The sequence below is a fragment of the Gambusia affinis genome, linkage group LG07 (genome assembly GCF_019740435.1).
Source record: "Gambusia affinis linkage group LG07, SWU_Gaff_1.0, whole genome shotgun sequence".
Classification (NCBI taxonomy): Eukaryota; Metazoa; Chordata; class Actinopteri; order Cyprinodontiformes; family Poeciliidae; genus Gambusia; species Gambusia affinis.
In genome coordinates this window covers 21,184,581-21,207,984 of record NC_057874.1, presented here as the reverse complement: position 1 = coordinate 21,207,984, position 23,404 = coordinate 21,184,581, and the positions used below count along the sequence as shown (strand labels likewise).

General features: G+C 37.3%; 2 protein-coding genes across 3 annotated transcripts; one reads left to right on the top strand and one right to left on the bottom strand.

Moving 5' to 3' along the window:
- The first annotated feature begins 220 nt into the window (after nt 1–220).
- Nucleotides 221–15,729, top strand: mars1 (methionyl-tRNA synthetase 1). Of its 2 annotated transcripts, XM_044120913.1 has the most exons (22): nt 221–482; nt 1,693–1,783; nt 2,367–2,445; nt 2,529–2,660; nt 3,612–3,687; nt 3,787–3,962; nt 4,443–4,552; nt 4,721–4,837; nt 4,920–5,123; nt 6,829–7,030; nt 7,977–8,051; nt 8,284–8,454; nt 8,781–8,876; nt 9,582–9,699; nt 9,887–10,100; nt 11,977–12,108; nt 12,234–12,338; nt 13,375–13,570; nt 14,101–14,172; nt 14,428–14,454; nt 14,707–14,826; nt 15,162–15,729. In XM_044120913.1, exons 1-22 carry the CDS (start codon nt 380–382, stop codon nt 15,309–15,311), a joined length of 2,766 nt encoding a protein of 921 aa, XP_043976848.1. In that variant the 5' UTR covers nt 221–379; the 3' UTR covers nt 15,312–15,729. The 2 variants fall into 2 exon arrangements, with proteins under 2 accessions (XP_043976848.1, XP_043976849.1); XM_044120914.1 differs by lacking the exon at nt 14,428–14,454 and having other exon boundaries at nt 222–482.
- A 77-nt stretch (nt 15,730–15,806) lies between these two features.
- ddit3 (DNA-damage-inducible transcript 3) lies at nt 15,807–19,695 on the bottom strand. The gene is made up of 4 exons (XM_044120915.1): nt 19,530–19,695; nt 18,216–18,277; nt 17,636–17,844; nt 15,807–17,522 (listed from the first exon to the last, which is right to left on the bottom strand). The coding sequence occupies exons 3-4, from the start codon at nt 17,789–17,791 to the stop codon at nt 16,746–16,748; spliced, it is 933 nt and encodes a 310-aa protein (XP_043976850.1). The 5' UTR covers nt 17,792–17,844; nt 18,216–18,277; nt 19,530–19,695; the 3' UTR covers nt 15,807–16,745.
- Nucleotides 19,696–23,404: the final 3,709 nt, after the last annotated feature.

The window sequence follows — 23,404 nt, the reverse complement described above, 5'->3', positions numbered from 1 at the left end:
TGAGGCGAGCGTGTTTATTATCACGGCATCGCCCGGCATTCCGTGTATTTGTATAAAAAGTAATACCACCCGGCGGTGCTAACCTTAAGACACAGAACAAGTCAACCTAATAACCTGACAGCCATATTTACAAAAAGGATTATGGGAGATGTAGTTCTTTGACAGAACTAACTCTGCTTATGTTAAAGGCATAAAGACGGCCTCAAAACTACAATTTCACCATTTTTGGCAACTCTAATAGCGCTTGCATCAGCGTGGACGGCATACGCCGGCAAAGTTAGTTCCGTCAGTCAGCTGTCTTCTTCTTTCAGAGAGAAATAAAAAGAAAAACAATAATCCAGTGTACAGTTTAGTAGCAAGAGGAGCTGCCACCGGCCTGATGGAGTTGTTTGTTAGTGAAGGCAACCCGCATTGTCTGAAGGTGTTAGCTGCACTGGAAGTAACTGGAGTTCAGTGCGGCGTTCAGTTCATCAACCACGAAGGTAAAGCATAGTTAGGATATTTCGTTTTTGTTTATGTGACTATATGTAAGTAATTTACTCTATATTTTGTCAAAAATGTGCTTCAAGTGCGACTGAGTTCTGCAAGGGACAGCTGTGACTGTGTAAGAAGAACCGAAAGCTAGCAGCGAAACTAGCCCCCATTAGGTGCCCAGTGTGTGTCAGTGTCAGAATGAATGAATGGAGTGAACAGGTAGTGTATTTGTGAAGCAACTAGAAAACGCTCACATCTCTGATGTGTTTGTTTTGTTGTAGTATTCATATGCACGAAGAGTCAAGTTCCCTTTTTGTGTCATCCATAATAGTAGTTAAGTTGTAGCTAAACAGATTCTGAGTTTATAACAGTAACAAGTTGATTCTGATATGTTTATTATAACCTGTGGAACTTTTCTCTACACATTTGTCTCCATATACTTGCTTGTGGTGGTAGAAAAGAGTATATAATTGATATAAAGATTAATGCGTCTTTATAAATTTTTTATTATTATTATTCTAACAGTGTTGATTAATCATGGCTGAAATCAAATAACTATATAAAACGTAAACATGTGATATTTAAAAGAAAGCTTTAATTGGATGATGCAGAGCTAGAGATGTTAAGGTTCTTTTTGACAAAGATGGACAGGATCAGGAATGAGTGCATTGGAGGGCTAATGCTAGATTTTGTGAAGATAAAGTCAGAGAGCTCAGACTGAGACGGTTTGGACAAATTCACAGGGGAGACGATGATTAAATTGGTAGAAGAAGCCACATTGGACGTAGATAAGAGGAAGACATGAAATTTGTTGGTGTGAGGGTTAATGATTCAGTTGAGAGGATAAAATAGAGACAGAGGATTCTCTGTAGCAACCCCTAAGGGAAAATCTGATAAAATAACTACATATTTGATGTAGCTAAATATGTAAAATTAGAAGAAAAAGATTGCAAAGGAAAACTTCAAAAATATTGATGTATCAATAATTTAAATACACTTCATGCACATCTAAATTTAGCAGATATTATTTTAATTACTTGTCATACATATGATCTTCTTACCAGTTTGTCTAATCAGTGCTTAGAAATTTTGGTCAAACTTTCTTTACAGTACTGCTTTGAACAGATGGATCCCCTGAGCCACCATCTCCCCTGAACTGTTTAAAAAATTGCCTGTGACATTTTTAAACACATTTCTGATTTTCTCTCTTATTTTCAGGGAAGGTGGTGCCTTTCCTCCCCCGTCCAGCTGTGCCTACTCTTTTTCTACCCAGTGGGCAGCACCTTTTCAGCTCCAACACTATTTGCAGGTGAATTAAATTATGCAAATATCTGAGGTAATTTATCTTTGAAAGAACTTTTTAAATTTAATATTTTGAAGTACACACTAGGAACTCCTTTGGGTTCTGGGCTAATTTTTCAGATTCAGTTGAAACCAGAAATTTTATACAATGTATTTTATTTTCTGGCTGTCTGATGTTTAATCAGACTGAACTTATTCACCTTTCTCCTGAAACAACTGGTGTAACAGAGTCGGGATTGTAGGCTGCTTATGTTGCTGACCTTTTCAGCTCTATCCATAAGTCAGTAGGACTGGTTTGTAGTTTTATGGACATTTGAAAACATTGACTCTGTTGTCCTAAAAACTTAAATTAAAATAAATTTAGCCTTTATCTTCTGGATCATTTTCTGAAGATTTTGCTTCAATACTGGCTTCATAATGTTTATTACTTATGATGCCACCAAGTTTTTTTAAAGAGGTCCAATACCTACTAAAGCAATCCCCACCTCTTCTTCTCTAGATGATTTTTTATTTATTTATTTTTTATGCAATGCGTGCTCTCAGTTGTTTTAATTTTGTTGCTGAATGAGCACCATGTGTTTGACACACAGATACCTGTTTGAGTTAAATGGACCAGAATCCAGTGATCAGTGCAATCAGTGGCTTGAGTGGGAAGCCACAATTCTCCAGGTAAATTAATTCTGTTTTTCAAATTCATGTTAATGAATGTCAGCATGAAGGTAAAGAAATAATGCTTTACTTTACTTTCACAGCCTGCACTGCTACGGGCTCTTCACTTGGCAGTGCTTCAGGGAAAAGGGTCAGAGGTTCCCAAAGTTCTCCAGGGTCCCCTAAATGTCTTGGACCAAAGTTTGGCCAAGGGCAGCACGGCATATTTAACTGGGGTACAGTATCAAAGGCTACTCCCTCTAAAAAAAAAAACAAAAAACTGAAAATATTAGGTTAAATAATGGAAAGCTTCACTTGAGAGGCTCAAAACAACTCTTCAGGAAATTATTCCTGCCTGTTGCCATCAGACATTGTGACCTTATATTTTTTTTACCTACTCTTCCTTTCTACTACTCAGTTTCCTTTTTTATGTTGACATCAAGTTTCCCATTGGAAATTAGTCACTTAAATCTTTTCAATGCTTCTCCACATTTTTCATGCTCCTGTCATCTATGATGGGATGGAAGACTGTAGGATGTATATGCCCTTCTAGAGGTTCAGTATGATATTGTTGAGATTACATCACATAATAATTTATTAACAATTAAATAGATTTTTTTTAATCAAAAATTGTCTTGTGTCTTCTAAATTATGCTGCATTCAAGTTGTTTTTGAAGCCCGACGAGTAGGAAACATTCTTTGCAAGTTGGAAAACTGAGGTGTTTCTAACTCCCCTTAGTTTCCTCTAGGGGCAGCACCACTGATAAATATGTCACCTACTTTTTTCAGTTTACAACAAGCTAGATAAAATTTTTGGAACTGCTTTGATTTTGCCCATCAGAGCAAAATCTTGTTCTGCACATTTTGCCTGAACAGCATGAAGTGAACTGCTTTACAAAGCCTGAAAGGCAGAGATTTATTTTGTGAACTTTTTTATTTTTTTACCAAACAATAGGAGATTATTCTTTTGAATGTATAATTTATTTTTCAGATGGATTTTGATGCTATATACTGTCATAAGAATTGTTTGATCCATAATACCAATTATTTGTAGAGAAACTTTATAATTGTTAAAAATTTCTTCCCCTATATTTAGCTTCTCTGTATCAAAATATTCTGAAATATTGTGTTTTCATATTGTTTTGTATGTTTCGTAATGTTAATAATATTGCTTTTCTTCATTTCAGGAAGTTGTTTCAGTTGCTGATGTTGTTTTATGGGGTGCCCTGTACCCTGTTTTATCCGTCTCTTCTCTAGTATTGAGTAAGTTCAGTTTGTTTTAATTTTAGCAGTTGCAAAATTTCCCCTTCCTTTTCCGAATCTTATTTCCTCTCTTTCCATTTCTCTGTCTCTCCCTTTCAGGTGATCATAAATCAGTAAAGGCTTGGTTTGACCGTGTTGCTGCGGTGCGCGGCTGTCAGTCTGCAGCTCAGAAAGTGCTGCAGGGAAAAGGCCTGGAGGCCATGAAGAGCTACATGCAGAAGCAGCCTGCACCTCAGAGCAGAGACACACAGCCATGCAACAGCAGCCCTGCTGAGGTATCTGCTACATCATCACTTTGACTTTTACAAACTTGAGGTGTTCTTACTGAAAAGCATAGATTTGTAGGAACCTCAGAGCTAATAGTAACTGCACATGTGAGTATGCCTCAAGTTAAATTTAAATGTGAGGCTACAAGGATTTCTTTTGCTTTTCCTTTCAAGACATAAATGTACCATAAAAATAAAATGACTCTTGTGCATTTACTTGTGGTCTTAGGCTTGTTGCTTGTAGCATTTCTACCGATGTGGGTAAAAGCTGTATTAATAAAATAGCTGCACAGCTTGATTTCAGCCTCATCTCAAGTGAAACAGACTTATTCTCTTAAACTGCAACAATGAAATAATAATAGCTCTTTATGTTCTTTAAATTTAAGAAGAGCCCTAACTGCCCAGTTTGAAGAAAATGGACTAACCTTACAGCCTGATGGTGAGTGTAATTTTCTTTTTTTACTAAATCTTTCTCTGTTTTGGGCTCAGACTGATGAAGGTGAGCGTAACGTTTCAGAAGAGGAGATGGAAGCAGCGGCTCTCACCTGGAGCAAGGATTTAAACGCCTGCTCCCATCCAGCTGAAAAGCAACATCCAGTGTAAGTGATGTAAGCTCAAATATGCTGTTCTGTTTTTCGCTTGTGGCATTGTTTCAAGCTACCTCATTTCTCATGGGAGAGGATGATATAATGTTATCTTGCAATGATCTCGTCGAGCTGGAAAAGTAGCTATCCAGAAACAACTTGTTTTTAAATGTTCCTACACAGTATGCCACAAGAGGGCAACCGGAATGTCCTCATCACCAGCGCCTTGCCATATGTCAACAATGTCCCCCACCTGGGTAACATCATTGGCTGTGTCCTCAGTGCGGATGTTTTCTCCAGGTAAGAATTTAAATACGTTTTTTTTTTTTTCCAAGTTTTACATTCTCTGTTGCACCACTAAATGTTGCTTCATTTTTCCCAGATACGGCCAGCTGCGAGGGTGGAATGTGTTGTTTGTCTGTGGCACGGATGAGTACGGCACGGCTACCGAGAACAAGGCTAGAGAGGAAGGCCTGACACCGCAGCAGATCTGTGACAAGTACCATGCTGTTCATTCCAGTATCTACAAATGGTTCCAGATTGACTTTGACTTCTTCGGGAGAACCACCACTGAGAAGCAGACGGAGTAAGTTTTCTTTAGGTGTGCTCTTTAAGGCCCTTAAAGAGGAAAAAATGCTGTATTTCAGAAAAGTATGAAAGTTTATTCATGTCAAAATCATTAATTAACATGAAACTTATTAAAACCACATTTTAAGACTCTAATTCTAAAACTGGATGATTATGATGTGAAGTGGAAGAATCAACATACTTCCACTTATAATATTACACAACGTATAATAGGATTACTATAATATTGTACATGCTGGTGCAAAAGTTTATCCTTTCTACTCAGAACTTGCTATTTCAGAACATATAAGAGCTCTGTTTGTCTCTGTTACCTGCTTTTAATTATTTATTTTATTTATTTAAAACCTGATGTAATTCAAAGAAGTTGTAAAAAGTCAGAAAATTAGGAGAAGTTGTTGGAAAAAATACATGAAGTTTTTCGTTTCACATGATTACACCAAAAGCAACATTAATGTGGGATGTTTTCCACACATTTCACGTCAATAAACTTGATAATTGACAGTTGATAGTTGTCAGAAAATTGTCTACATATGAAAACTGACATTTTTTGAATTCCTTAAAAAATATATCTAGCAGTATAAAAATAGGCTGTTTTAGCAATATCCATATCAAATAGCTGCTTCCCATTTTATTATTATTATTTAATTTTTCTTTTGGAAAATTTGTATTGGGTGACAAATTGTAATTTTTACTAATTTTTCTTGCCATTCTTGTATTTTTTGCACAGTTTTATCAAAGTTCTCCAAAAAAGAATGGCTTGTTCAGGAATCACAGATTCACCTTTGTGTAAATTTCACATAGACACCAAAGATCCATGATTTTCACATGAATGTCATGTGTAGTGCTTGGGTTTCACATGTGTTTTCACATATCTCTCATGTAATTTTCAATGTGAATTTTTTTTATATACTTTGTATTCACATGGCCCCTACATGTGATTTTGCACATGGAAAATACATGTTTATTTCTGTATGTTGGCTGCCATGTTAGCTTTTGAAATAATGAGTTGTTACTGAGATATTTTAGGAGAAATTTATTAGGATATTTGTCAGTCTTCATTTAAGAATTTATGATTTTGTTTTATAATTTTTTTACACAGATGTTTCACAAAGATAATTCTTCATGGCAAATTGCATCCATATGAGGCACTATCCTCTGAAGAATCTTAGACCTAAATCCAAGTTCTTGTAGACCAAAAATGATAACGATCGAAATTCTTGTTTTGAGGCTTTTCCTTTGATATAGAGCAGCTTAAAAAGGCATCAAACATCAAGCTCCAGCATGATGTTTTTTAAGAAATAAAAACAGCCCCTTAGATTAAAGACTATTGACTTTATTCATGAGAAGTGCTGGAGGCTTAACTCTTACATTTTAGATTTACCAGCCCAAAACCAAACCGTTGCTTTTTTCTTTGTCACTTTAATTTTTCAGTTATTCCGTCCTGTCAATAACTGGACCTCTCCTTTCTTGATGTCCTACTATATAAATGGCTGTATTTCTTTTTTTGTAGACTTTGTAAATTTACTTTTTAATATGCAGCAAAGCTTATTTAACATGCTAAATATTGAAACTGGTGTGACAAGGGCTCATCCTGACATTAGCCAGTTGTCCCATACTTAATGCACGCCTTACATTTTCAAGGATCTCTACATTACTGACATTTTTCAAGAAATCATCCAACTGGCCTTTTCCCTCTGTCTCAGGATTGCTCAGGATATATTCTGGCGACTCCACAAGAATGGATTTCTTGTTGAAGACACGGTGGAACAGCTTCGTTGTGAAAACTGTCAGCGCTTCCTGGCTGACCGCTTTGTAGAGGGAATGTGTCCCCACTGCAGCTATCCAGAGGCTCGCGGTGACCAGTGTGACAAGTGTGGGCGCCTCATCAACGCCGTGGAGCTCAGGGTGAGTGGCTGTGGAAGGTTCAGTCCAGCATAACTTTTCCTTGATCTACTTTTAAGAAAACATATTTTTAATAAAACATAAAACGAAATAACATTTCTTTACATTCACACTCATAACAATAATATATGTTTCATGCCTGCTACCTTCTGGCTCTTCTCTCAATCATTAAAACCGAGATAGATTAATAAATTCTGTCCACATTAAAGTGAAAATAACCAGAAAAAAACATACCCATTTTAAATGATAGAAAGGTTTCTGACTCTCTCTATAAACATTCAGTGTTGTTACAGAAAAGAGGATTTCAATAGTGATGTTAGAAATCAGGTATATGCATCGTCATAGGCACCGACAGCATTATAAAAAGTAAATGAAAACCAGTTAAATACATAATGTGAAATATGTCTGTTGATATTTTATTTGTTTGATTTTGTTTATTTTTAATAAATTATATTCATTTTATTTATGCTCTGTTGGTAATACTATAAACCTGTACTTACAACTAACAACAACTTACCTGTACTTAGAACTGACAACAAAATCTTCTTTGGTGCTGAAACTCAAATTTTGTCATTGTGGCTTATTTGAAACTCAAATTTCTCCTTTTTCAATTATTAGAATCTAATGAAATAACATTAAAAACTATTTTAGTTTTACTGAATGTAAAGGTTGTAATCTGCAATATTCACTTACAGCCAAAGTCAACTTTTTATTTTAAATACAATATTTTTTATCTTCTGTGCATTTTGTGGAAAAATCAATTATTCCACAAAAAAAAATCCATTGTTTTCATTTTGAGATGGAATTATGTTACATGTTTGTTATTAGAGGCTTGTTTGTGTTCTGGATCTTCTCCAGTAGGATACATAATAAATTTGGAAAACTCAATTAGAAATCTTAAATGTATAAATTGTAATACTTATTTATTTATTTATTTTTCTGATTCCAGGAACCTCAGTGCAAAGTCTGCAGGCAGACTCCAGAAATCCGCTCCTCTAAACATCTCTTCTTGGACCTGCCAAAGGTAAAGTTTTACTTTTGCTTTGCAATGCTCCTTCTTGTTTGTTTTTGTAGTTGTACTGCACTTCTTAGGTGTGATGAATCAAGACAACTAATCCAGTTTTATGTGTTTAAAAACATTTCATAAATTGAGTATTTCAGGGGAAATATTCTAATCCATTTTTGCTTTACATTTTTGAAATCTTTAACTTAAAGTTAACATGGTGAGATATAAATTCACTTTTTTTTTAATGCAGCTAGAAACTGAGTTGGAGAATTGGCTAGAGAGATCAACCAGCTCTGGAGACTGGACAGCAAACGCCAAACAGATCACTCGCTCCTGGCTAAGAGATGGACTCAAGCCTCGCTGCATCACCAGGGACCTGCAGTGGGGAACACCAGTACCTCACCCAGACTTTAAAGAGAAGGTTCGCTCTCATTACTTACAGAGAAATACAGAAAGAGAGACTCTACTTTTCTTGGCTTCTGCACACTGAGCATCTTTTTTTTCTTTTTTTTATTGTATTCATATTTGGTTTACACTTTCTTAAATCCTTTGCTTGATTTGCATACTTAAGGTGCGTTTTGAGTATTTATTTTTCAATTTTAGAAAACCAAAACCTTCAATTTATGTTTGGGTAATTTACCTTAAACTTCAGATTGTTTTGAATCTTACCTTGTATAATGACTGAAGGGTTTAACATTTTATCCACAGTTCATTTCTTTACTGAAACATGACTTTGTTCCTCTGTAGGTGTTCTACGTTTGGTTCGATGCTCCTATTGGTTATCTGTCTATTACTGCCAACTACACCAACGAATGGGAAAAGTGGTGGAAAAATCCACATCAGGTACCAGGCACTGTTGAGCCATAATACAAAGGACTAACACATAAGCTTGACACAGATTTTTGTCCTCATTTTCACCCAGTGTGGGTCTAATTGTAATTCTCATTTCCCTATGTGGACATTTTTTTTGTACCCTTCAGTTGAACACGGTATTATTTTTCACCCCATTTAAATCTTGATGTGAAGCAGATATAGAAATCCCAACCATATTAGTGCACACATAAAACCAGTGAGCCACGACAGACAACCTTCTCCTGAAATAAGTGTTAACATTCAAAATCTATACCAGCTTTTTTTTTTGTCTTTCTTGCGAAGCTGTGCTCTGCTTTACGTTAAAACAGAACCATTTGACATTTTGTGATCAGACCTCAGTTTGATATTGTAAGCTCAGGACTCACATAGCTTCCCCACATATACCGACAAGTATCAAACTTGAAGAAAGTGACAGGTCTCAAACATGTTAATGTACAAGTAGATTGAACTGACCCAAACTGTGACATGCTCTGTCTCTGTTAAGCCTCATTCATTCATCTCATCCCTCTTCATGTAAAACCCTGGGATTGAGGCTTTCTTATGAGCGTGTGATGCCCTGTAAGTGCAGGGGGGGAGGTAGCTGGGGTGAGCAGATAAGTCCTCTTTGAACTGGATGATCTCACGATGATCTAATATGATGTCATCCTTAAGATGTAGTGTCATCTCTGCCACCAGGTGGAGCTGTACAACTTCATGGCGAAGGACAATGTGCCGTTCCACAGTGTGGTGTTTCCCTGCTCCCTACTGGGAGCCCAGGACAACTACACTCTGGTCAGCCATCTAATTGCTACAGGTAAGCTCTTACTACCACTGATCAGCTTGATCAATTTATTATTTATTTATCTAATGAGTTTTATGTGAGTATGTATCTGACTTCATTTTAGATTCTTGAATAGTTGTTAAACTTAGAATTGCTACAGAATTAATTGCTAAGCTATTGCTGCTCATTATCCCTGACGAGTGGGTTCTTTACTCCTCAGAATATCTGAATTATGAGGACACAAAGTTCTCAAAGAGCCGTGGTATCGGTGTGTTCGGTGACATGGCGAAGGACACGGGCATCCCTTCGGACGTATGGCGGTTCTACCTCCTGTATGTGCGTCCAGAAGGACAAGATTCAGCTTTTTCTTGGGCTGACATGGCCCTAAAGAACAACTCTGAGCTGCTCAACAATTTGGGGAACTTCATCAACAGGTAACGACGACAGAGCTTAGCTACGATCTCTGTTCTCCTCTGAACTTTAGGAAGGGAAGTTAGTTATTCTACCTGAAAGGGAATAAACTTTTTCGAGCTTCAAAATTCAAGTATTTCCAGAAATCCCACTGTGTAGATGCATCGCTTTTAGGTCACTCATAATTATGAGATATTTTATCCGATGGACCAAAAGAAAGTAGTGCTTAACCTAAGTGGAAATAAAAGAAAAGTGTGATTAGAATATGTATTCAGGCCTTTTTAGTAATATCCCAAAATATCATCCAGTTCAAACAGTTGCTTTCAAAAGTTACCTAATTAGTAAGCGGAGTCCACCTGTGTGTTGTTTTATTTCATTACACCCTGAACACACCATCCCTCCTAAAAAACACTGGGTGGTGGCAGCATCATGCTGTGGGGATAAAGGACAAAACTGAAAAGCTCAAAAACATACAAAAATTTTAGCCAGAGTTATATAGAAACATTCCTTTTTCTTGTCATCGGTCAAGGGTACATCTTGGACCGGTCGCCAAGGCAACGCACAGGACAGACAACTATGCCTACGGGCAATTTTAGAGAGACCAATTAACCTAACGGTCTTGTTTTTGTAATGTTTGAGAAATAACCCACACACAGGGAGAACATTCAAACTCCAGGCTGACGTTTAAAATCCATGAGCTATTTTTGCTCCATCCAGAAGTGCTACCAACTACACCACCTACAATTCAGATAATATAAATTTAAGGTTTTGGTTGTAGTGTCTCAAAATGGGAGAACTTTGATGAATATGAGTGTTTTTGTGAAGCAGTTGTGTTTTATTCTGCTTTACTTCAATAGTTTTCAATCATTGCTGAGAGGAAAACTGGGGCAATGCATCTCAAGTTGCTCACTCTTCCTACAAGGGTTTCACTTAAAGTAAATATGCAGCAACACTGTCCTCAAGTCCAATTAACAACTTGTGTTGTACTCTTTGGGAAAAAAAAGTCTGTTACATCACTAACTATTACAAGACGCTCACCCTAGTTTTCTAAATTTATTTGGGATGGTGTAATTTAGCCCTAATTACCTCGTCTAAAATGTTTTTTAAAAGATCAGTGTTAAATCCCACTTCAAAGATATTTCTCAGCAGCTTCTTTCCAGAGTACCTTGATCTTCAAAATTGGTCTCGGGCAGCAACATTGATGTCTAATTGGCTCCAAAATATCTTGCAGATTGCATCCTGCCTCAGGTGGAAAGAGTTCTGCTAATTCAGAAAAGAAATTCTGACCTTCCCCAGATCCAGTCCCTGAGTCACATAATTAGTGAAAATGCATCCTTCTTATACAGTTAACTTTCAGTCAAGGCTGCACTCTGATTGGTGTTTATTAAAAGCATTTAGGGTACAGTCTGGGAAATAATTAGACAAGCAAATATACAATTTACTCAACAGTTTATACATTTAGAAAATAATAGCTGATGGATCGGCAATTTAACTAAACAAACGATGAAATTAATTTAACCACAGTTAAGTGAATCTGTAGCGGGGGGGTTTTTTGGTCTAAAATGCCAGATTAGAGATGTAAAATATTGAACACAGTGTTGCATCAGACAAAAAATAAAAAAAAATCTACACATGAAACTTAAGAAGAATTACTTGCTTCAGATGCGACTGCATTCAGGCAGTACGCTGCATAACTGTACGGCAAGGCGGTGTGGTAGATAAGACAGCAAAATGTATAATTTATACACAATTAGCAAGTCAAGTAGCATGTCCTTCACTGGTTTCATCCTCAACCCATTTTTTTTTCCCCCCTCGATGATTTTCTGTTCGTTTCCAACATAGTTTCTTTTTCTGGCCAGGTCTTGATCTGTTTTGTCCGAATCTTGCTCTCTCTTCCAGAGGTGGGATGTTTGTGACCAAGTTTTTTGGAGGATGCGTGCCTGCAATGGAGCTACTGCAGGAAGACAAGAAGCTTCTGGCTGTGGTGGGCTGGGAGCTGCAGCAGTACATCCAGCTTATGGACAAAGTCAAGTAAGATGTTCCATTTGACAGAATCCAGTAGTTTAATTGATCGGTTGGGGAATACAGATAGATGATGTACATGTTTGAGCAGAGTGCTAATAAGGATATTAACTCTGTTCGAAATGTTTCACCAGGATCCGCGATGCCTTGAAACACATCCTGAACATTTCTCGCCATGGTAACCAATACATTCAAGTCAATGAGCCCTGGAAGAAAATAAAGGGAGGAGAGTCAGAAAGGTGAGGAGTTTTACACAAGAACAAACAAAAATGTTGTAGGAGAAATATATATATTTTTAAAAATTCTGCAAGGTTCCCAATAAATTAATACTTTGCTTTATTTTTTTAGTAGTAATCTATCAGCATCCCACACCTTAATTTGTTAATATTTATACATTCTACCTTGCTAATGCAAGGTAGAATGGACAGTTGAGACAGCTGAAAAAAAATTTTTGTTCCTGTTTCCTAGAAGACGCTTGAATATTTTGACTGTTATTAGTTCATGGTTTCATTATCCTTGACAAAACACCCAGGTCAAGGAAACGTGACTGTTGCTGCCTGCAGCGCTCAGTCATAACACCCCCTTACTGTTGTTTCTAAATCTAAAGTTTAGCATTGTGGCCCAAAACGTCTGGTTTACACCAAATCCTGGGACATTTTTTCTCAATCTACTTGTTCTAGTTGAAGGAAAAAGCTTCTATAGTTTGGATACAGATTATTATATTGTATAACATAACTATTATATGTTGCAGTTTCTTTATTGTTGCCGTCAGTCTCTTGGCAGCCCCCGTGGGCCCTTTCCCATCTTGTTTTAATTTTGGAAATGCATTTGTTTTTGTCGCTGTGATTACCACCAGTTAGTGTTATGGGGATGAGACTGTTTTTAATTCTTCAGTTGGCAAGCTCAAGTATTACTCTATAAAGATCAGAATAACAAGGTGTGTAAATGTGAAGGCTTGCATACATGTAGCTTTATCAAATAACCAATATTAGATATTTTAATTTGCTTTATTTCTCTAATAGTATTTTTATTTTAAGAACAATTGTTGCATTTCATTCTTAAATACAAGTAGGTGTTTTTTTTTTCATTTTCAATACATATATTGAAAATGTATAAATACATAATACATATATATATATATATATATATATGTTTTACAATTTGCATAAAATTGTGTTATTTTTATTCAGAGTAAGAATCTCTCACTGCGTCTAAGCCTGTGTTCACATTTTCGGTGCGGCTGATTAGGTGATGTGAGTTGTTTGTTCCTTTCAGGCAGCGCGCCGGCACCGTGACGGGCGTTTCTGTGAATATCGCCTGCTTGCTGTCGGTGATGCTCATGCCTTACATGCCAGCGGTCAGCCAGACCATCAGGGATCAGCTCAACGCTCCTCAGACTTGCATCAATACCATGTTGCAAGGCCCCGGCACCTTCGTGTGCGCCCTGAGAGCGGGCCACCGCATCGGCACTGTGAGTGTGACCTTGACGAAAGCGAAAACACGAGTGGCACCTGCGCAGACACACGAACACGCAGCACTGTGGAAGCAGGGTGATACAATGAGAACGCAACAGTCTGTCACGATTTCAGAACTGTTGAAAGCAATGCAGTTTCATGAACACACACAATCACACACACACCTTCCAGCAAACAAGTTTCTCTCAGGCCATTTGACCATCTGGGTCTAATTGTGGTGTCTTATCTGTTCAGACTGTCATAATTGGTGACTTTGGCCTTTATGTAAAGAGTAGGAAACGTCACTGAAGACCATGCAAAGCCTATGTAGACAGTCCTTTACTCTGGTGCAGTGTTTCATGAAGTGTGACCAAAACTTTGAAAAATCTCTCAGAAAATTATTTACCCTCTTGCATAATCCACTTTATTCAAAGATGAGCTATATGAGCCTTGGGCTGAATCGACTTTTTTTTTTAATTCCTGCATATCTACTCGTTTTAATTTTTGTCTCTCACTGCCTCCGTTCCCCAACCCGTTTCATTCCCAGGTCAGTCCGTTATTCCAGAAACTGGAGGCGGATCAGATCGAGGCTTTGAAGAAGAGGTTTGGTGGACAGCAGGTAATTTGATGTTTATGATGCCTAATGGTCTGAGAGTGAACTCAGTCTGGTCATGTATTGATGTAGATTCATCATCATTTATGAAAAGTGAAATAAGAATATATTATGTGTAGCATCATCTGTTTGAATTTATTCTTAATTGGAGTGACTGTTTTTTTTAACAGCAAGATAGAGAAAATGTATTTTAAATGCATAAATTATCAATGGTGCATTCATCATATAGATAAAAATAATCCCTCTAATCCTTGCCTCCAGCCAGAAGACGAACCATCTAATAAGAAGGTATTGAGTGGCGTTTGTTTTTGAGTGGGTCCACAATCTGCTGCTTGTCAGTTTAGATTAATGAATTCCATCACTAACTCTAGCAGCTAATGTCTTGAAATGGATCCTTTTTACTCATCTTGGTTTGATTTGTCGTTTTCTAGTTTTGTAACTTACAGAATCTCACCAACGCTTTGAGTTTTTAGTCAAAGAAATTAGTAGAAACGATCACTGCGACACCTGCTACACGTATTTATTTGTTTACACCTTCAGATTACTGCTAGCACTCAGCCCGCTGCGGTTCCTGCTCCTCCCGTTGTTGCCGAGGTGAAGGTGGTCAACGGATCGGATCCCGAGAAAGCCAAGCAGCTGGCGGAAGCTGTAGCAGAACAGGTTAGATCGATAGCATGCAGCGAAATATTACCAATCCGTCAAATTCAAATAGTATCAATCATCTGTTGTTGGAATAAGATTGAAAGTGCTTTCAGTTTTTTACAGGTATTTATTTAGTTTTTCTATCTTAATTAGAAAACATGTTTGCTTAAAAAAAAAAAACTTAAATTCAACACAGCGACATTTGATTGTATTTCCAGCTAAAATCGTCTTTTGAAGATGTACATTTTTTTCCTAGTTATTATTTCCTAATTTTTCCATATAAAAATTTATTTTCAGGTTGGGTCATTATTTTAGAATAAAATCTAATATTATCTCTTTTTTTTTTATTACAGGGTGACAAGGTTCGAGCACTTAAATCCCAGAAAGCAGAAAAGGCTATAATCACAGCAGAGGTTTCCAAACTTTTAGACCTTAAGAAACAACTGGCTGTTGCTGAAGGGAAGAGCCCAGAGCCTGCACCTCAGAAGGGCAAGAAGAAGTGAGAAAGAAAATGAAGAAAAGGAAAGCCAAATTAAGGTTAGAGGAAGGGGAAGGCAAGAGTGGAGAATGTGAACAAGATGTACACGGAGAGATGAGGGTATTAGCTTAAGGCAAAGCCGTGACAGGATCTAAGACAATGTGGTGTTGGCACCGAGGACTAATGAAATGCTGGATTGGCCGACGGGGAAATGAAAACACACAAAGAGACAGTCAAATGAATACAGATACAGAAAGGAAGGATTTCTCCAAATCCCTACACCAAAAGAAACTGATTTTATACCCTCCCTGTGTTAAAGTCAGCATATGATATTAGCATTTGGAAGGTGCGTTTGTACGTCTTTAGATGGTTTTTATATCCTTTGGGGTTTTTTTCTTTGCTACAAATATCTGTTGGGATCTATAAAATAAACAGATTAAGAAAAAAAGATGCACTTTTTTGCCTTGGTTTATGCTTTTTCTATTTAAAAAAATGTTGCACAAAAGAAAACAATTCAAAGTATGTTTAAATTTTTATTGCAAATTTTTAAGTACAGTAAAGAAAAAGCCATTTTGATGCCATGAGTGATAAAATCCATGCATATTTATGAATAACTTTTTTTTTTTTTTTACTACAATGAGAAATAAACAGAATATTGGAATATACAGTATAAGCCATACGGTACAATTATATTTACGCATATATTACAGTTATATAAAAATAGTCATCAGGGTAGAAGATCTAACAATTCTGCCACAGATTCCCATAATAGAAAAGGTCAGCATGAAAAGTATAAGCAGGTTACGTATTTTATCTAAATACTTGAACAAACAAGCCATGGGTTATACAAAGTTAAAAGAAAAAAGTATGAATTTTCTCTTAAAAAAAAAAAAAAATCTCTCATACTCACACTGCACTGGGCACTTTCAAAACTTTCCTGAGCTCCAAAACTCTCCAAAAATTGGGACAAATAATCTCTGTGAGCCAGATCGTAGCCCTTAAAGTTGGGAGTTACAATTTATTGCAATATGGTGGGAATAAGATGACACTGATGTTCTCTCTAGTGAAAACGCCTCTGAGTTATACATACAAATCAGCACCTGTTCCATCCTATATCCTTCCATTTTATGGAACTTATTTTGCATTCCTTAAAATGACATTCATTAAATCTTCTGCATGATTTGCACTTCAAGCTTTCTGTTCTCGTTCAGACATGCTGTTTCTTTTGATTTGCCGCAATGCTGCTGCAGCCCATTCTCTCTGTACCCTCTAGTCTTGACTTTCATTACTTTCTTCACTTCTCTCTGTTTTCCAAAAATCATCACTTGTAAAAAAATTCTTTGGTTTCCATTCTTCTTCTGAAAACATTTCCTAACCATCTCCTTACACCTTTCCCCACCATTGCTTTTTCTAATTGTATAGGACCCGTTTTTGTTATTTATTTCTGTCTCTTTTCCCTTCATTTCCTGGTGTTGACCAGCCTCTCAATCAGAGCTCTTCTTGTCCTCTGGACCTCCTCTCCCAGCCTTTCAATCTCTGCTTTCAAACGCTCATTCTGCTCTGTCAGCTCTTGCACCTTTCGTTCATTCTCTTGCTCTCTTTCTTTGCGACTCTTTTTGGTAGACGAGTAAGATGAGCGTTGCATGGAAGAGGAGAAAGAGGACAAGGCACTGTTAGCCCTCTCGCTAGAAGTCCTCTTGCGTTTTCCCAAACGGGAGGACGAATAGCCTGAGGGTGAGGAGACAGGTGAAGAGGGAGGAGAGCAATTTTGAGATGGAGACTGGGAAGCTGATGAAGAGCAGGATGGAGAATCTGGCACACAGGGCAGTTCCTCTTCGCTGGCTGAAGGAGATGCAGGATGGGTGTTGTTTGCAGGGTGGTGTTGGTGATAATAATAGCCACTGCTGATCACTGCTCCACTCGGATCCACCATTCCCACTCCTCCTTCACTCAGCAATTCGAAAAACTCTGGAGGCAGCAAGTCGCTGCCGCCTCCTGTTGAACTATCTGCATTTCTCCTGCTCTCAGCCTCCACCTGCCGTTCCTCTACAACAGCTGGACTCATGCAAGAGGACGAAGAAGAAGAAGAGGAGGAGGATGACGAGGTGTGATGCAGAGGCTGGGTGGTGTGGATCTCCTCTGTCGTCCTCTGGACACCTTCAGCCCACGTCTGGTTTCCGTCAGTCAGCCACGTCAGAGAACAACTCTCAAGAACATCCAGAAACTCTGGCTCCTTCTACAACCACAAAACACAAATGTCAAACACGTCAATTAAAACCATAAATAAGGAGGAGGATATGTGCAGCTATTACTCATCACCAGTAATGGTTTTATCTCTAAACTACTGACCTCGGTGCATGTGGGGGCACGTGCAAGTTTTGCCCCTCCCGTGTCAGAGCCCAGAATATCCTGCAGGTCCTCATACCACGCCTCCAACTCTGCACCATACAACGGTCCTACTCCAGGGGGGTACGGCGGGAGCAGGTGTAGCCACTCGGCAGTCATCTCGCCAATCAGTCTCAACACACAGATACTCGGCCACACGGTTTACACTGGACCTGGAGGGGAGAAAGAAGCGACCAGACCCAGGAGAGTTAGAAAACAAAGACAGGGCACAGAGCAGCGGCACAATAGATAACTGACACGTCAAAAAGAAGTCTGCAACTTTCATCAATCAGAATTGTTCTGAAGCAGGATTAATTACAAATGCTGCTCAGCAATAAATCTATTTTTATCCCATGACAAACCAAGCTAGACAAATATACTGTATATTGTGTAATACACGTAATCTGTGAAATAATGATTCTAAAGAATAGACTGTAAAACACACAATTCTGATTCCTTAAATGAATGAAACTATTCACATTTAAATATAAACAATCCCAAGAACATATTTACTGTCAAATATGAGTAGGTAAGTTTAGTTTACCTTCAGAAAGTCTCTGTTAATCAAGTCTGACAATTTGTTGGAGACAGCTTATCCCAATAATTCTGAAACAAAATAAAAGCAAAAGGTTAGATTCAAAATATTTGTATTATCCACGTGAAAATTAGCATTTGAGCTACAACCTCAGGCTGGAAACAAAAGGTGTCTGAAATTGTTGGAAAAATAATTTATTGGTTAATATGCAAGACAATACACATATTACCGCTGTACAATATAAATATTTTTTTAATTAGGCCGGGCAATGGAAAAGGAAAAAACTTGCAATCATTATTTTCACAATTCTTGTAAACAAAGACCAAACAAAGATCTCCACTGCGCCCCCTGCTTTTCCCTGCTCTCAAAACATTCAGGTAGATAAACAAGTGGTTTCAGAGGACAAGGAAGCGCTGGAATCTGAGCAGGTTTGACCGTCAGCTCTCCCTTCATTTCTATCTCACATCTGTTTTGTTTTCTACTCGCTATGAATGTTGTAAACCTGCTAAACAAAGCGTGGTAATTAATCAGATCTCCTAAGTCTGTTATGTCGATAACATTTGATATAGGGGTACAGAGCTGAAGTTATTTTACGTTAAACATTGGTAGTGATTAGCCTTGATATTATATAATGAAACCCGTTCATATTATTTCTACAACATATTCAGAGTAACTCAAAACAGATATTATTAATTAAATGTCATCTAAACATATAAATCACAAATTACACTGATTTTCCTCTTTTAGTTGCGATACATGTCAAGTATAATCCAAGACAATTACGTCATGGAAGTAAAAGTCCAGCAGGACAAATGGGCGAAACAAAAGGAAAAGAAAGGATTGGGTTGGAAAAACGCCAATTTAATCCAAAAATCTGTTGTCACGCTTGGAAGCTCGTTTTATAAATGAGGCGCTAGACTAAACAACCCGCAAATTAAAACTAATTTTTTACTTCTACCTTCTTAATTAAATTATTGCTCGACCTAAATGTGAAAGATGAAAAAATGCTACGTTTAAAGATCCGTAATTAAGCCGTTATAAATGTCCTTCACGTAGCCATTCCAAATTTATTTTTTTTTCCGCTTTGAACAAGTTATCTTAAAAGTTGGAGCTTGACAACTTGACAAACAAAGACAAAGCATGAACCAGCTACATACTAATAATGACAGATGAAGACAACTGTTATTCTAAAAATGGCACCGGGATATCAGCCAAAACCCATGCACATTCTCTTTTTTTCTTTCCACCACACCAAGACGACTTGACTACAAGTTCACAAAACACCGAGAAAAACAAGAAACATGAACAACAGCCGCCGCTTACCCTTTTTCTTCTATTCGCTCGCCTTCTCGACTGTCTTGAACTCGACTGTAGATATTTTAGTAAAAATTGGTGATAGCTCATGTTAACCATTGTTCAGTCTTGACGGCTGAATGTGTTTTACGGAAACTCCCGGTGGTGTTTTTATATAGAGGGAGAAGCCAACCGAACTATGCATGGGGAAGTTAGTTTCATAACAACCTAGCAGGATGAGGAGGACTGACATCAAAGTGGACCAATCAGAGGGGCGGAAGTGAGAGCTTTGCCTTGGTGATATCCAATAGACTGGGTGAATTTGGCTGTTTGGGCGGGGCTTATAGTCGAGGTGCTGGCTGTTAACTCCAGCCCGTATAGTTTGTGCGAGCAGCAGCTGTGATGCAGTCATAAGACGGCCAGGACGAATTTGGGGCGTATGGGAGTCACATGAAAGGAATGATGCAATGCTTGGCAACCAATTTCTAGCTGGGGATAACACCAGCAGAATCAGAACATGTTTTATTAAACACTGTTGGCTCTAACAAAAATCTAAAAATATACATATATGCATGGATATCTAATGTCGAAGAATTGCTTTTTCTTCCGGAACATAAAAGCTGAATCGATTATTTTTAAGGCAAATGTTTTGAGCGTTTTTTTTCTTTTAATATCTCCAGCCAATCAATTTAGCGCTTACTTGCTCGTGACGTGTATATTAATTACGTTGCCATCTTGAGTTTTCTGATTTGAGTTGTTTTAGTAAAGTTTTTGTCGCTGACGGCCACACCTGTTTTATGACAGTCTGACATTCCGATAGAAACATCACCTGTATACACCTTTTGAATTGTAACTCCAAAATAACGTCTTTGCTGTGTACAGATGCTTAATATTTGTCAAATATTATAATTTACTAAAATATATAATCATTATAATTTAACGGGGGTGGGCGTGAGCCAGCACCAGACTGTCCCTTATTTTTCATGCGTGTTTTTTTGTTCTTGTTTTTTTTTTTTTAGCTGTTGATGATGAAACTTAGTAGAATTCATTACCCAGTGATAGAAACTTTTATCCAATCTTTCCCTCTGTTGCGTGACCATTACTCTATCAGTAATGATCGATTTGTTTAGCTTTATATGATTTTTTTTTTCTTTTTACATAAATCACCACAATACAACTTTAGACTTGGAAATGGAAGCTTAAAATAATTCAATACTTTGTTGAAACTAATAACACTATTTTAAGTCATGTTTGGCCATACTTTTTGCAATATTCAGAGCAACACAACCCTACTTACCAGTTATTTATTTATTAAGATACATTGTAAGCTTTATACTAATAAAATAAAAAATACATCTATAATAAAATAACCAAAATATTACAACATAATTATTAGTATTTAAAATAAAATAGATCAATTGTGTAATGATAATAAAATGAAATATTTAAATTGTAATAAAATATTATAAATTGCAAAAAACATTGAGTTGAAATAAAGTATTTCTAAAATCTTACTAAATGTAAGTAGAATATAAGACATTTTATTTTATTATATTTTATTTTAATAAAATAAAATATGAAAATAAAATCAAATATAAAGAGCTTTATGATGTATTAAATATTTCAAAATATGACAAAATATTTTTTAATTAAATTCTAATTTATTTATATATGTCAGATATTAAATTATAAATAACAGTTAGATATAATTATTAAAACAATAGAAAAAAAACTAGTGATGGAAAGTTAAAATTTAAGGACAAGTGTAAACTTACTCTCTTATAGGGCTATACAACACAATTATGTATGTTTAAATGATCTTTTCAGGAACTTCACATAGTTTGGAAATAATGAAAATATTAACTTACACTGACTAAAATACCAAACAGTAAAACGTATAGAGAACATGAGGTTAAAGCCACAGAGTTCAACGAGGTCACTGCCTCTGAGGCACAATAATCGATTAATATAGTAAGGTAAACAACAGCGGTGACAAAAAAGTGAACCAAATCGAGTTTCATCATGTTTCACTTTTGATTCTCCAGCCCATTTCTGACACTTTCTACCCTCATCCCAAACTCGCCACATACTTACACAGACACACGCACGCACGCACACAGACACACTCGAGCGCGCGCTTTGACTGTTTTTTCCACGCGCCGTGAAACGCGCACAGCCCCCATAGCAACAGCGTCAAGTAGCGAATAGAAAGCTCAAATACTGTCTCTAGGACCCGGGTTAAAGCGCTGCAGGAAGCACCGTGAACACGTCACGACTTGAGTGGCTGTTGCCGAGTAGTTCAGCATACTTTCTCCGCACCCCTCCCTGCCTGCCTCTCCACGCCTGCCCGTCTGTTTGTTTTTGTCAGTGCCGTTGTCTGCCTTGTGTCATTATGAGACGATGTTATAGAGCCAAACATTTGGATTGAATTAGTTTCACACAGTTTGTGATCATGGTCTCTTCTTTTTAAAACCAGTTCCAGTCTAACTTGTGTACTTTGTGCTATAAAAACAAAACAACAATTAAAGATGCAGCATATTATAAATAAGATATACGATTCATCTTGTCATGTTCTGCTTTTGTATTTTATTCATGCTCTGAGCTGACTGTCAGTGGGTGTAAACAAACTGTACACTATCTGTTCATTTGGATCAAGGCTTCTATCAGCTTTTTCTTCATTTGTTTTTGGAAATGTTGATGTAATGTTGCCTAATCTTTTGTTATCGGATATCCCTGTCACATTCACATAATCATCAGACATTAGTGCCTGTAAGTTGCAATTTAAAATATTTAAGGCAATAAGCAGTCCCATAGCGACTGCATAACTTTTTCAGATGTGATGAAAATATTTTGTTTTGATATCTCAATTTTCAACAAGCAGAGCAAACAAATTTTTCTTCCAAAAATGAGTCGAAAAGCTAAATGTGGACTTTGCTGTTTTATAGGCGGTGACTCGTATTTCATTTTTCAGAGAATAAACAAAAGAAGAAGAATTAACCTTGGAAGGAGTTGACATTTTTATTGCTAACTCCTAATCAGATCTTGATCATTGATTTCTTTTGTTTTACAGGCAGATAAGTAAGCAGTCTGGAGAATTTCCAGCCAAAACACCCCGCTCCCTTTTTTTTCTGTCCCATGCCCTTGGTCAGAGCTCCACACCCAGTTTCTCTTCACACACACAAGCACTCAGCAGCTGTCGGAATCCTTCCCTTCACTGAACTAAGACCAACTGATACAGCTGTTAGTGATACAATCCTTTTTGCTTTACCGCCTCCTGGTTTGTGCTTTCTTTTTGTGTGCTTTTCCCCCTTTTGAGAGTGTCCGCTAAATAACAGCTAAAATTAAAAGAAATACACCGTTATCTGTAGAAAGAATATCACTTTTACAGTCCATTTATGTTGGCTTAATATGTCAAACTACCAAAAATTTTTTAGCAACCACCACTTTCAATTAAGTTGTATGTTTGCGTTAGTCTGAGCTAAGGCAGATACTGATTTTCTCTGGCGTGTGTTGGCGCCCTCAGTAAACTTATTGCATTTTATTTCCTCCGTCTTCTTAAGATGTCAAAATCTCATGTAACCTAGCCAACAGAGTAAGAAATGATCTGTTAATTTTTTTCACTCACTTATCCACTGAGTAATATACTGTCCAGATTTTACTGCCAAGTTGTTGACCTTCTTGCGGTTGGAGGTCCGTAATGACTTTGCGGACAATCTTGTTAGCCTGTTAAACCCTGTTTACCACTGAGTCGCCTGCATCTTTACTTTGTCTTCTCTATCTTGAGTGTTTTCATTCGCTACAAGCTTCATTCTGCCCCACGACTGTGGGCCAGTCACCCTGTTTTGCTCAGCTTACGCCTGCTCACCTCTTCTGCCCGTCGTTCTGCCTCACAACAGCCTCCTCAC

Coding starts and splice junctions, on each gene's coding strand:
- mars1 (XM_044120913.1), top strand. CDS start 380: ATGGAGTTGTTTGTTAGTGAAGGCAACCCGCATTGTCTGAAGGTGTTA. Junction 7,031..7,976: donor TCAACGCCGTGGAGCTCAGG/GTGAGTGGCTGT, acceptor TTCTGATTCCAG/GAACCTCAGTGCAAAGTCTG. Junction 8,052..8,283: donor TCTTCTTGGACCTGCCAAAG/GTAAAGTTTTAC, acceptor TTTTTAATGCAG/CTAGAAACTGAGTTGGAGAA.
- ddit3 (XM_044120915.1), bottom strand. CDS start 17,791: ATGACTGCCGAGTGGCTACACCTGCTCCCGCCGTACCCCCCTGGAGTA. Junction 17,523..17,635: donor GTGCCCCCACATGCACCGAG/GTCAGTAGTTTA, acceptor TTGTGGTTGTAG/AAGGAGCCAGAGTTTCTGGA.